General features: G+C 44.1%; 1 protein-coding gene across 7 annotated transcripts in view; it reads right to left on the reverse strand.

Annotated features, from left to right (window-relative positions):
* Positions 1–15,010, reverse strand: part of RAI14 (retinoic acid induced 14) — a 139,719-nt gene that overhangs the window by 113,375 nt on the left and 11,334 nt on the right. For 5 of the 7 annotated variants that reach the window (XM_045862576.3, XM_045862600.3, XM_045862592.3 and 2 more), the window contains exon 2: positions 3,206–3,286. In XM_045862576.3, coding sequence (XP_045718532.2) covers positions 3,206–3,241 — 36 coding nt within the window. In that variant the 5' untranslated portion in view covers positions 3,242–3,286. Of the gene's footprint in view, positions 1–3,205; positions 3,287–4,350; positions 4,506–15,010 lie in introns of those variants that run through there. The other 2 variants (XM_054504518.2, XM_064596803.1) reach the window with 2 other exon arrangements.

Here is a 15,010-nt window from a genome sequence, read left to right on the forward strand (position 1 = left end):
AGAATTGGGCTGCATCCCCCTGTTATACTCATATAAACCTGCTCTTGACTTGGTAGCCATCTGAGTCAAGTGGTCCAGGAAGGACACTTGGATTAAATCTCTATCCGCATGATGATCCTGGAGTACCATAGTGACCTGAAGGCTGTCCCCGTGGGCCTCCTTTGGGTCACTCTTGTCCTTTCTCACTCCTGGGTTTTGCTCTCAATGGCCTCAAACTGATCTGGCTGCAGACCTCCCAGGAACAGGCCGGCTGAAATGCGATCATACCAGTGGGTCACCTGCCTTCTCTTTATGAAAGCATGAACATGATCTGCTGTCTCCCTTCTTTCCTACCTCCCAGAAATACAAAGAATCCTTTCTTCCCTCTGCTCCCTTCAGCCTCACACAAAGACAAGCAGGAAAATTTGATGGCTGATGGTTTAGGATCATTATTTGAGAGAGACCACTCACTGCAGGTAAAGAAGATGCCAGTTCAGCTCATTTAACTAAATATAAACCTTTTAAAAGTTGTTTTTCACATAATAAGTGATATGTATCTAAACTTACATTACCAAAAAATTCAAACCAAAAGACACACATTGAAAAGCAAGCCTACCTCCTCCACCCACCCCAGCTTCCCTCAGAGGCAGCAACCGTTACCAGATTATTTTGCCTTCCAGACCATAGACACTTTTCAAACCCTATTTTTTATCAGGGGTTTTGGATTAAGAGAAAGGAATCAATATTTACCAAGCATCTCCTGAATGCCAGGCCCTAAGCTGTGTGTTTTATTTTTGTAAGATTTTATTTATTTGACAGAGAGAGCGAGTGAGAGAGGGAACACAAGCAGGGGGAATGGGAAAGGGAGAAGCAGGCTTCCTGCCTAGCAGGGAGCCCGATGATCTGGGACTCGATCCCAGAACCCTGGGATAATGACCCGAGCCAAAGGCAGACGCTTAACGACTAAGCCACCCAGGCGCCCAGTAAGCTGTGTTTTACATACATCAGCACATTTAACCTCCATGACAACTTCGTAAGGTTCATATGATTTTCTTCACTTCTCAGGTGAGGAAACTGAGGGTCAGGAAGGTCAGAGACTTGTCCAAGGTCACCAACCTAGATCCAAAGTCACTCTTCCAAGCTCCTGCCTGGATTCAACGGTTTCCAGAGTCCAATCTCCAACCAAATTTTCTTTTAGGAGACCTGTGCTCTGGAATTGGGCTGTCACAGCAGAAAAATGGATGATACAAAGTAGAGCTCTGAGAACCCAGACAAGTTACCATACCTCCCTAGGTCTCCGTTTCTCCATCTGTAAAATGGGTCTAATGGTAATACCTACCACGTAAGTTTTCTGGTAACATTCAATGAATTTCACATGATGAGTTTTACATAGTACCTGATGTAGAGTAAATCCTTCCTCATGGTTAGTTATTATCACATGGGTGACGAACAAACTGAAACAGACCCAAAATTTGATATTTTGATCAAATATCAAAAGACATTTGATACTGTCTGGCCCTGTGATAACAATATCCTTTGCTCCAGGCACCCAAGCTGCTCCTCTAACATTTCTACTCTTAGCACCAACTTCCGAAAGCACAGTCTTCCTGCTGCCAAATCCCCGCAGCTTTTAATAGTGTTATTGGGTTTTTTTAAATCATGGAAATAGTTCCATTTTTATTTAAAAACCTAGATTCCAGCCACACCCTCCCTCCTGCTGCCAGTTTTTAATTTTTTAAACCAAAAGTTTATGTGTCTGTCATTTCCCCCCTGCCCCTGTTCATATATCCCGGAACTCTAGACTGATTAAATTTTGCTAAAATAATCTCAGCTTGAATAAATGGAAGCTACCCAAATTCCCTTTGAATGGAAAAGACATTTGTTAACCTGGTCACGTGGCGTACAAACCCATATCCGCTCTCCATCCCCTTGACTTTTCGTTCTTCACTGAAAGGCACAGGCGATCTGCCGGCTCGGGTCTCATAGGGCCAGCAGATGGGGAGGCTGAAGGGGGTTTCTCAGGGGAGCAGCTGGGACAAGGGGCTAAGGAAGTCAGATGACCAGGGCTCGCAGTGGCCAAAGGCAAACTGGACGCGGCTGGCCAAGTCACTTCACATTTTCTGAGTTCCACTTAACTTACCTCAAGAATGAGAAGGTGAAAACCCAGCTTTTTCCTAATATCCCTTTCTAGCTCTAACCTCTAAGCGAGACAAAAAGTTGCAACCACCCCACAAGCATCTCGACTAGTCTGGGCCTTATCAGGGCAGTACGTCACATGTCATGATGCAGCCTCAAAAGAGAAGCTTCAGCCAAAAGGAGGTGTGCGCCATACGGCAAAGACGCAGCCTCCACTTATTTTAAAAACGGGGTGTGTCAACCTGTCATTTAATTCATGGCAAAACAATAAAATCCAGGTTCACCTTTAATTACCTCATGTTAAAGGAGAGCCAAGCAAGCTCTGGATGAGGGCTGGCATATCTGGGCTTCCATCGGATACCCTGCCATGAATTTCTCCCATTCAGCAATTCTGCCCAAAACATCTGGAGTGCAGCTAGTCCACGACTAGAGTCCCAGCAGGGTTTAGGAGGTGACCCTGTTTTTAGATACCACGTGGATAATCCTGCTATGCTATTTTTCTCCAGTTTCTCCTCTGGCAGACTTTGTTTCATAATTCCGACATCATAACTGGTTCCTCCAATCCAAAATCTTGTATGATGGATAACAAATGAGTAAGAACCCCAGGAATTCAGGGGGAGTCAAGGTGCAGGCAGCAAGAGATACTGTTTTACCACAAAAGCCTTAACAGAGAGTTAAAAAACAAAAAGTTTCCTAAAGCCAAAGATGACCCAAGCTAATACGTAATTCCTTAACTACTCTCATGAGACTAGCTTCCTCCAAAAATGACCTTCTGAATCAGATTCAGGGGACTGAAGAAATGCTTAGGTTTTTACCGATTCTTTTCTTTAAGATGTTTGATTTGACGCTTTCTTTCTCTACAAGGCACAGACCCAGGACTAAAGAAGTCATTTTCAAAAGCTATTCACACGAACAGCAAAGAACCTAGAGCACGCCATTCACAAAAGCCACCCAGAGCTGAGGCTCAGAGTGCTTCTGGTTCCTGTAGTTGATTAACCCAGTGCCTTATCACGGTGGGAGGGGAGAGCTGTCCTACTGCCCCAGGAGAGGGAGAGTGGAGCGGACAGACGGTGAGTCACGGCGTACTTACGTCACTCTTCCTGAACTTGGCTTTCAAGCTCTTCATGTTTAGTCCATTCAGCTTTCCAAAGCTCTAGAGATTTTTCAACACCTAAGCAGAGAATGGAAAACAAAAAATTAAATATTTAGGTTTCCAAATAAACGCTACAGATATTTCCTCCTGATGAGATTACAACTCTTTGGCCATGGGCCATTGGGGTTGAGTTAGGAAGGTGTTCGGAATTAGAAGCTAAGAAGTGGTAAAGAACATGTTATTTCCACTCATGATATAGTCCCTAGAACCTTCTGACACTCTCATGTTAACCAAAACTTTACATTTTATCCCAACTTCCCAAATGTTAAAAGTAGAACAAGTTTTATGGTGCAAAAGAGAGTATCTGTATGGGGCATGGATTCCTATACATGCTATTCATGTTATAATTATACCATCCGCCTCCTTTTGAAGGGCCACAATAGTAAAGAATGATAAGGAAAACAGTTCATATTCCAGATGCCATTCATTCCCTATTTATTTTTCTCAGCATGGTTTCTTTTTTTTTCCCTCCTAAATGCACGCACAGGGCAGTTAGTAAAAAATGCCAGGAACAACAAAAACCTCCCTCTTCAAATACCTCATCTGCAGGAAGCCATTCTAAACAATGAAAAAAGGTCCCTTCCCCCACCTCCAAGGTCCTCATGGGACTCAGCAATTCCGAGCTGAAGCTGGCAAAGTCTTAAGAAATCACCTCCCTGAGGAGGTCTCTGGTCCCCTGGAGAGTGAGTGTAATTTAAAAAAAAAATACATATGTACTTTTTTTCAGGGAAGATAGTTCCTAGTTCTCACCATTCTGCAAGGGGTTGTCACCCTTCAAAGTTTAAGACTGTTGATCCAGGCTAAGTCCCTCATGTTCCGGAGGTGCAGTGGAACCTCACTCAAAGAGGTTAGAAAACCTGCCCTCAGTTGACTGCTTTTCCCATTGCCCTACAGGTTCAAAACTAAAACCAAAAATCAGAATCCTGTGCTAAAATATGATACACACTCTAACTTTTCCACCCTTAAAAACTGGAAAATCACAGAGTGTGGAACCTTTGCATTTGGGTCAAAAGGGCAAGAAAATCTAGGTGCAAGTTCCCAGCACACAGTAAGCACTCAATAAATGTCACTTCGATCCTCACCTGACAAAGTGAGAACAGATGAACTTTAACAGTACGATCCATTTGAACACTAAGGAATAGCACTCCAATGTTTACCATAGCTGGCCAGTAGTTTTCAAAAGCCTTTCAAGGTCATCCCCCGTTCCTCCACCACCTTATTCTGGACTAAACGATAAAGGGGGAAAAATATAAGCAACTAAATGGCTATCCTCATCCCTCCTCATGTCCTCATCCCTGGCTCCAGAAGTCATCCAGCGACTTTCTGGCTTCTATTCTAACGTTTACTTTCATTTTTGCTGTTGTCATTAAACAGGGCTTGGGATAAATGGCGCAAAAACCCAGCACTTCGATGACATTAATCTAGAGGCCACACCATTACTGCAGCCTCACTGGGGTCCTTTTCAATCTTCCCAGTCTGGGCAGGAGTGACCGTGTTACCTTGGAAACCACACATGCTATAATTAGACCTTGTTAATTGCCAAGTACTTAACCACAGGCTGGGCTGGTACCTGAACAGTGAAGTGCAAACTCCTGGACAGCTTCTCACCATTGGCTGCTAGTTATTAATCTGAATCAGAAGGACCTGGGGACAGCTTGCTAAATGCAAAATCCTAGCCCATATCCGTTGTTTCCACAGGAAACAGGAGCGTCTCCGTGGCTGGATCTTTCGCACACTGAGGCTTGAGAATCTTGAAGTGAGGTAGATGAGGCGGGGAATCCAACTGTCAAAGTCGTGCTGGACTATTCAAGAGCCCTTTTTCGGGCGCCTGGGTGGCTCAGTTGGTTAAGCGACCGCCTTCGGCTCAGGTCATGATCCTGGAGTCCCAGGATCGAGTCCAGCATCGGGCTTCCTGCTCGGTGGGGAGCCTGCTTCTGCCTCTGACCCTCCCCCCTCTCATGTGCGCTCTCTCTCTCTCTCTCTCGTTCTCTCTGTCTCAAATAAATAAATAAAAATCTTAAAAAAAAAAAAGAGCCCTTTTTCATGTCAAAGCAAACCACCTTTTGATGAATCCAAGTAGAAATAATGATAATCATAATCCCAAACTGCCACTGGTTCCCGGTTCTCCATGAAAATGACAGCCAGCCTTTGAATTCAATTCCTTCCACCTTCAGGTGAAGTGCCAACAACCAAGGAAAGCAGCCCAATCCATGTAACAGGAAAGGGAGAAAAGAGAAGCCAAGGCTTTCATAGTCCACCAACCGTGTAGCCCACGAAGAGGGAACCACCCACAGCATCCCTTCCGTTGTAGAACACAACGGCTTAGGCAATAGTGGGTAAGAAGTTTATTCGCGATCATGGGGGTTTTTGTGGGTGTTGTGCTTCTTGTGTGCTTGTCTTTGGTTTTGTCTTTTTTTTTTTTTTTTTAATTATGGCAGTGAGAACATGCAACCTCTTATTTGAAGATTAAGTAGATAAAGCACTTAATTCCAAAAATTCCCAGGGGCAGATATTAGCTGTGAAATGAAGGTCTTCCTGGAGTCACGGGTCTGGGTGTGATAGCTGGGTGGTCCATGGGTACAACTCCCAGATGACAGAGACAGGGGTCAAGGGTAAAGAGGTTCTGGAAACCTACAGAGTAGTAGTTTTAGAAACAAGAACTACAGCTGGGAGGTAATTAAAATTAGTAGTAGGTCACTGTTTTCCTGATATTCACAGAAGGATCTAACACCTGGAAGTCATGCCGAATGGGGAGCAAGCTGCCCCTGACATGATGCTGGGCTCTGTGGGCTCCAGCATCTTCTCTTCCCCAAGATGACCCACAGGTAAATCAGGGACTTGCCTTCTTTGGGTCTGCTGGAATCTCACAGCTCCAATTCCCAAATCTAAACTTCCAAAGCCCAGATTGGGCTACAGCCTATCTTGAGGACAAGTGACATCTATCAGTAAATCTAGGCTACACGGACAGCAGTCCTTGGACAAGCCACTTAAGACGACTTAGTTCAAAAGAGCTGCAGTGAAGGTGAATTAGCTGTGCACCAGCCTAAACTGGATCATCCAGAAAGAGGGGGAAGGGTTACACATATATGGGAAAAGTTGTAAGGACTCCCATTTCAAGAGTAAAGCACATCTACCCACTGAGCAGGAATATTAATTTACTAATATTTGCCTGCTGGATCCAGAAGTCGTCACTGGGGGCGCCTAGGTGGCTCAGTTACACATCCAACTCTTGATTTCAGGTCAGCTCATGATCTCAGGGTCGTGAGATCAAGCCCCATATTGGGCTCCATGCTCAGCAGGGAGTCTGCTTGAAGATTCTCTCCCTCTGCCCCTCCCCCTGCTCGTGTGCTCTCTCTCTCTAAAATAAATAAAATCTTAAAAAAAAAAAAAAGACATAAGTCACTGAAACACGGCTTCCATTGCTGGTCACCAGTCATCATGTGACATCAAGTCAAACAGTGAGGACACAACAGTGCAGAGATGCAGGTCCTTGTTGCCATCTCACTGAAAGGCCATGTCCAAAAAACAAGCTTATTAATCCATTTTCCCTTTAAAAATAATGTAACTCTCGGGGCGCCTGAGTGGCTCAGTCGTTAAGCGCCTGCCTTCGGCTCAGGTCATGATCCCAGGGTCCTAGGATCGAGTCCCACATCGGGCTCCCTGCTCTGTGGGAGCCTGCTTCTCCCTGTCCCACTCCCTCTGCTTGTGTTCCCTCTTTCGCTGTGTCTCTCTCTGTCAAATAAATAAATAAAATCTTTAAAAATAAATAAATAAATAAATAAATAAATAATGTAACTCTCAATCAAAGCTAAGAAGGAGCTAACCTCTATCTGCTATAATTCTAGCCTGAATCAAAAAACCTTGTTATTAGCCTGTATAGCTTTATTATGAATGTTAGACTTCTCTGCGTATTAAAAATAACTTATAACAAATACGGGGTTTCCTTTGGGGAGAGGAAATCTAAATCTATCATCACGATGGCCCCACAACTTGAACATATCAAAACTATTCAAACGTACACTTCAAGTGGGTAAACCGAAAAGAATGAGTTACATTTCAACAAAGCGCTATATTTCAACACACACACACATATGCATATATACATGATCTCCACTACCTTCTCTAATCCTTCCAGTTAGGAAAATTCCAGGTTAGAAATCTCTGGACCAAACTGAAAAAAAACTTCAAAGGAACAAAGGTTAGCAAGCAATGCCCTTAACACTAAAATGTGGTTGCTCCTAGATTTTCTTTAGCTATTTCCCTACCACAACCCACCCAACTGAAGTGGTTAGAAAAAAGTTCCTCTATCTTCAAGTTACGCGTACTCCCATCCACTCCCACCCCCACGTAGAACCCAAGGATGACTTCATGAGGCGATGTTGCCAATTCTGTCAGCCTAGGAGAGTCCTCTTGGAGCAGACAGGTATTCTGATTCCGTAATCAGAAGTGGGGCTCGGAAATCTGTAATTTAAAAAAACAAAACAAAACAAAACAAAAAACTCCTCGGGTGATTTGGATGCTCAACTCGATTGGGGAAAAACTGTTCTAGACTCAGTGATATTAGACCTATAATTGACACTTTCACTAGAGACACTGTACAAGTAGGTAGGATAGATCATTATCTTGCATCTTTCACAACACTGGGGTATGCAGCAGTGGGGGGTGGGGGGAGGGGGGAAGGGAGCCCTCCACACTGGAAATTCTAGGAGAGCAACTAGCTGGCTCCCCGTGGCCACTAGGAGCAATATTAACTCACTAAGGCAAACGGCAGCTGTGCACACATGTCCATCTTCCTGCATCACAAGAACACATTCACATCTAGGACACCAGACCACAGGATGCAAGAGCAGTGGTTTACTATCAGTCCCTCCCAATCACCGCAGCAATGAGAGGAGCAGAATAAAAAACAGTGTCCTCTGCCTAGTGACTCCTCCCATCATGGAATGTGGAACGCTTCTACCCCAGTAGAGCAACACTAAGCCTCCAAGACAGGCTTCAGGGTTTGGCTTGGTTTGGCTTTTTGAGAAAAATCAGGCTTAAAATCCAAAACACTGAACAAGACCTTGAACAAATGTAAGGAACTAAAATTAAAATGCTGCTCTCCTCGCCGGCACCTACCTGTTCTCCCTCAAGTATTCGTTTCCTCAGACAATAATCTCTCTGCAACAAAGATGGAATTTTAACCAAAAGCTGTATAAACACTCAATTGTCTCCATCTGGCAAAACAAATACATTCTGTAACAGCTCTCTCCAGGTCAACTTTCCCAATGAGTTGCCCCTGACAACACAGCACCCCATGCCCCCCAAACTGCTCCCCAGGTCAGAAGCTGCTTGAAGTCCCTGCCTGTGCCTATGACTATGTCATGGCTTCTGGAATAAAGAACATCAGATGGGAACCAGACGCCAATAAGTACCGTTTCCCCCTCACCTGATTTCATCCACAGCAGATACGTGCTTATCTCGATAAAACAGAATTTTAGACACACATTTAGGTTAGGAGAACTCTCAGCAGACACTGAGGAGGATTCATAACTGACATCTGTCAAGGGTATGACATCTAATGATTAGGTGTCAAACACTGCAGGAATTCAAAGAGTGGAAGTGTTTGAGGGCTGGGAAAAAAATCAGAGAAGTCTTCAAACAGGGAAGTCTTCATAACATGGCCTTAAAGGAAACTCAGGATTTGGGCAAGCTGATGAAGAAAGGGCATCTTGTCTAAGCTTTCCCACAGATGGGGCATGTCTATCTTAGATTTGCAAAGGCCAGATACTGGTCCAATCTCTTTAAACAGTCCTACAAGCTTCTCTCAGGGGGTTGAGTAGATATGGTGGAAATCATTGTATGGTTCCTTCCAAAGAAAGATCTTCCCCCAATCTCCACACACACTGACCTTTTTACAACCTGGACGTGAGTGAGGGTTCAAGAGTTCCATTATCAGTTTTCAGCAAATTTGAAAATACGCATCTCAGGCTGCTTACTTACTTCGGGATGGAGGATTTTCAGGGTAGGATTTTCATTTTGCTTATACACCGTCAGCATACAATCAATAAATGATTCATGAATGAATGTGTAGAACAAAGATATGGGTTAGGCGTCGGAATAGCCATTAGACCTCACCTTTAACCTCAGCAAAGCCCTCACTGGTTCCAAATGCACTGGGATCTGAGTGAAGGCAATATAATTAGATTTCACCACGTACACACGAAAATACTAAGTTAAAAAAAGAAAAGAAAATAAAAGAAAAAACAACCTCATTTGGTCAGTAAAATCTTATCAGGTTGCCCCTTTTTAAACCATCCTACCTGCCTTCTTTGGGCTATACTCCTCATGCAGCCCCTCCCCAGCCACTCGCTGAGCTTAGCCCAAAGAACCACCCATTTTGAATAATGGAATGTGACAGTCAGCAGAGAACAAGGACCATCAGATAGAACCCCTGGGGCAAGTTCTCAGGATAGAGATTTCACCAGCCTGATAAGAGAGCACTAAGGGGCAGGCCAAGGATTCTCCCAAATCAACATGCCTATTGTGTTCCTTAGCAGGAGATTCTACCACTTCCAGTCAAAGAGCCGCTCAATAAGGAAAAAGTCCATCCTAAATCTGTCCAACCCTTCAACTCGAACCTCGGCAAGCCTCTCCATAGCCAACACTCAAAGTTCACTATGGCTGAACAAGCAAACGGTGAATGAATGAATGAATGGGCACTAAGTGCTAAATTGGAAACACAAAAGATTTAAAAGATACTTCATTCCAAAGTAAGCAGCCAGTACCAGAGGCAGATTTTCAAAGGATTTAGCTCAAAACTGGTAACAGAAAGGGTCAGAGTGTGTGGAGCTTGGGAAGGATCTCCCCCACCACCACGCCCACTCCAGCCCTGGTTTTACACAAGGCCTGACAGCAAGATGCCAGGACAAAGTGAGGAGAGAGGGATCTTCTCTGAAAACATATTTGAACTTTTTCTTATTTGATAAACTGGGCATTCTAAGTTCCAAATTAAGAGTACTGAGCAGGGGTGAAGGGTGGGTGATGTGGACGAAGGGGATCAAGAGGTCAAACTGGGCTCAAACTTCCAGTTATAAAAGAAGTGGTGGGGATGGAAGGTACAGCATGGTGGCTCTAGTTAATAACACCGTACTGTGTATTTGAAAGTCGCTAAGAAAGTAGATCTTAAAAGTTCTCATCACAAGAAAAAACATCTTGTAACCATGGGTGGTGACACATGCAAACTAGACTTAGAGTGGGGACCATTTTGCAATGTATACAAATATTACACCACACACCTGAAACTAATATCATGATGTAGGTCAATTATACCTCAATTAAAAAAGGGGGGTATTTAACAGTTGAAATTGCAGAATTTTTTTTAATTGAAGTCCTAGATTTCATCCAAAGGCAAGGGACAATATTAACTTTAATGAATAAAATTTAGAGTGGGATATTAAAGAAAGTTGCTTTATGATTACATCTTATTTATTCATTTATAAGATTACATCTTATTTATATTTATTCAGCAAACCAGATACATATCAATAAATAAATGAATGCGTAAACAAGCAAATTCTACCGGGCATTAATTATGGGCTGGGTGCTTTTATATAGGCCATCTCTTTTATGAACTAAGGTTCAGGCTTGTTAAAAGATTACCCAGAAGATAAGAAAAGAAAAAGTTTAGGGGGGAAAAAGGCATAAGCAACAGTTTCATTTTGGCACTGAATCCTTTCTAAAATACTCTAATATCTCACTTTTTCCCCATGAAAATGACCACATTCTTTTTGAACTGTAAATGTCATTCAGATATTGTATCATAATAATCATGTGGTAAAACTCTCTTGAGAGCATTAATCTCCCTCAATATAGTCACAACTTGCCTTTATCCAGAGGATGACCTTTCTCTTGAGACACAAATACATCACTCTTATTAAAAATAAAACCTGCCATCAACCAGAACCGATCTAGGTGCATCGATCAGTCAGGGCCAGCAGCACTGATGCACAATTGGCCAGGACTCTGGCAACATGATTATCTGGTTTGTCAAATCTCCTACTGACATGCTCCAGTAAGCCTACCCAAGAAAAGTCCCAAAGTTACCTCATACGCCCCAAATCCATCCAATTTAAAAAGCACCAGATTAATCAAGACAAACTACTTCTGGAATACAAAAATCATTCGAGGACAAAGAAACTCCATGGGATTATCCCTCATGCTGAGATTATTTTTAGATCTCTAACATGGCCTTCCTTTTCTACGTTCCTAAATCTTTGATGTTAATGTCAACAGCGCCATCTAAACATACCACTGTGTTCATCTTTCCAGAGAAAAAGCTGCCCTGCACTTAGCTAATAATCAACCCCAAGTGGTAAGGCACATATGCCCGTATGTACCTTGGCTTCCTCCTCCCAGTCCACTCCTTGGGCTTCACTCATCTCGAAACCCAAAAGAATCGATCAAGTTTAAAAATACAGGTCCAATCCTCAAACAGTACTGGCGAAAATATAAAACACGGAAAGCAAAAAGTCACTGTGGAAAGCAGTTTGGCAGTTTCTTACGAAGTTAAATATAAACTCACCACACAAGCCCGCAATTCCACTCCCACTTGATCTCGCCAAGAGAAATGAAATCCTATGTCCAAAGAGTTGTACACAAATGTTGATAACAGCAGTATTCATACTTGCAAAAAAGTGGGAACTCCTGAAATAGCCATCAGCTAGGTAAACAAAATGTGGCCTTCCAACATGATGGAATACTATCCAGTACTAAAAAGGAATGAAACATCAGTACACGTTGCAACACGGATGAAACTCAAAAGCGTTGTGCTAAGTGAAGGTCAGACATAAAAGATCACATGTTGTAAGATTCCATTTGTAGGATGTGTCTAAAAAAGGCAACTTTATAGAGACAAAGGAGATTAGTGATTGTCTAGGTCTGGAAGTGGTAACAGAGACTGCAGATGGACATGAGGGATCTCTTTGGGGGGAGGAAAGTGGTTTTAAACTGGATTGTGGTAATGACTGTACAACTATACATTTCCAAAAAGTATTAAACTGTGGACCAAAATTGGTCAGTTTTATGAAATATACACACGCCTCAACAAAGCGGTCTTTTAAGACGTCAAATACAAAAAGAGAAAAGGCAGGCCATCTATAAACTTAAATAGTGAAAAATGTCCTTAGAGGAATTGAGAGGGTAGGTTCCACTTACGGTTATACTTAGTGTTTTTACTCTAGAAAGACTTGCTTGTCAAACATTGGCTTACCGTCTGTTTCATTGGTTCTTTGACTTGGTTTCAAAATGGGGATGACTCGGACTCTCCACATTCTGGAATGTTGAAAATGTCATTGTAGTGATCACAATGGCTCTGTCTGGCCTGATGAATTTCTATACCCATGGTTTGTCAGCTTTTTCTGCCCACGGGTCCGTTCCCGTGCTTTCATAAAAAAACACCTTTTGTACAAATTAACATGTTTCTCATCTCCGGTCCAACAGAGAGGGATGCCTGCTCACTTGAAGGCAGGGCTCTTCATTTCCTTCGACATAATGGTGTTACCTTGCACGCTGCAGTGGACCTACAATCCTCAGTGCCCAGCCTTCTTCAGATAACTGCGCCCCACTTCCTTTAGAAACACCGACCCTCCAACCAGGCTATATTCTGGCCATAGCTGTTCCCTGAGGGATGGGAATGTGTCTTCAGCAAGACTAGTGAGAGACTCCCCCTGGGATTTTCAGGAGGAGGGAAGATGAAGGGGAAAGGGGAGGGAGAGAAGGAGGGGAGAGAGAGAGAGAAAGACCTTCCTCCCTGGTGGAGAAACTGGGAAGCGTGAGCCTGGCAGCCACCTCAACCCTGTGCACAGAACTGGCTGGAGAAAAGGAACCAAGGAGGCCCCTGATTCCAGGGATCCGTGAGGTCTTACAGGGGCCACCCCCTTCTGGCACAGGATCTGGGGTCCCATGAACAAGACCCTCTCCTTCTAGCCCAAGCTGGGTGTCTGTCACTTGCCATCCAAGACTACTGACAAATCCTTCTCACCTCCTGGATCTTGCTCAGGCTGTCATCCCAGATGCCCTTTTAGGCCTAGAACTTCAACAGCCCCGTGGGGACCTGCACTTCTGTCTGATCAGCTCATTTCTGAAGTCAGGAGCTAAATTCTCTTCAGGGACCTACAGAAGTGAAATACACTCTTTGGAGTCTAATTGGGCTGAACACAACAGATGACCTACAATGTCCCCCCCGGAACCCCTCTGTAAGGAAGAGCACTTTTCTTCAGGTAGAGGAAGGGCACTTTTATCATTCATTTGGTACTCAGCTGCTTTCTGGTCTGTTCTGCCTCAGGCAGCAGGCCCTGGCCCACCCCCACCCCACGCACTCCCTCCACTCTTCACCTGTACCATTGCAGTCACCCCCAGAAGACCTCTGCAGCCAGCCCAGTGTGGGTCTTCTGGGCTATTTCCATTCTGAGAGCATGCACTGCTCCTTGACTCTCCTTCAGGAACCAGCCAACAAAGAATCACCATGACCTGCGAATGCGTAGCATTAAACTATTTTAAACCCCTCATGAAATAAAAAGCCACTGTAACAGTAAAGTCCAAGAGGGACCCCACCCTGTCAACCAGGTGGACCTTCCTTACCTCCTCTGCTCCCCAGGGGACTCAGCTCCACAGAACTGAGGGGGAACTGGGAGGGAGACAAGGAAGCCGCTCACCAAGCTGAGGCTAAGGATGAAGAAAACCTTCAGGATAGGGGGGAACAAGGGGAGAGGAGCAGACAATGGGGAAGCTGCCCTGGGGTAAGGGGTGCAGGGCTAGGGCTCAGCTGGACCAGGAGGCCTCAAGGCCCAAGGATAATCCTCCAGGCAGCTAATCCTTGAATACTGAAGATATGACATGCGAACATGCTGTCACTCACCCTAATTTATTCTAAACAAGACACCTGCAAGCGAAGTCGAACACAGTAGCTTGACCAAGGCGCCCTCCCCCCGGGGCTGTGCCAGCCTGGAGCTGCCACACTAGGGCCTCTGACAGGGCACATGGAAAAGCCTTTCCAATCTTTTCCATCAGCAGCCCCAGCCTGCTCCATGTCTGTGCCACAGGGGGCCCCGAGCACCACCTGCCTAGTGAAGACAAACTCCTATTAACTGAATGCGATACCCTGGACCTTTTCTCTTTCAATTTCCAACCACTTTCTGTGTTTAGGGATAAGAAGCAAACAGCATTAGCAGGAAAGATGGGACTGCTTCCATTAACTGTATCAAAGATTAAACATGTTCTCCCCATGCCCCTCGCATCCACAAACCCACATACCTTGTACACGATGCTAGGAAGGTTTACAGAGTGAAAATATCATGACTATGCAAGAACTTGCAATTCAAGGAGAAAAATAAGAAACCTATACTGCCTTATTTGCTCATATGCTTTGAATAACAACTATGGGCCAAGTACACAGGGGATGTGGAAATGTGGCTCATACATAATCCCGCCCACGAGAGGGGGGAAAAAAAAGGTCTATGTAGATCAATGCACTTGCACAAAAGCAGAGATACAGCTTTGTCAACCCAAAACACAAATGTCCATTAATATCACGTGTAATCAGTTTTTGATAAAGCTATTCTATTTCTCTAAAGAAATGTTAAAAGCTAACTGGGTAAAGACACAGGGAAGCTTCAATGTGTTTCCTGAGGGCATTCCCAGTGTCAGGTGGTGCGAGGGTCACAGGATCCACAAAATGACATATTGTTTAGACCAGTGCCCTCC

This window comes from Mirounga angustirostris, unplaced genomic scaffold (assembly GCF_029215605.1).
Source record: "Mirounga angustirostris isolate CCGP_5_RB_7025 unplaced genomic scaffold, mMirAng1.0.hap1 SCAF_7, whole genome shotgun sequence".
Lineage (NCBI taxonomy): Eukaryota > Metazoa > Chordata > Mammalia > Carnivora > Phocidae > Mirounga > Mirounga angustirostris.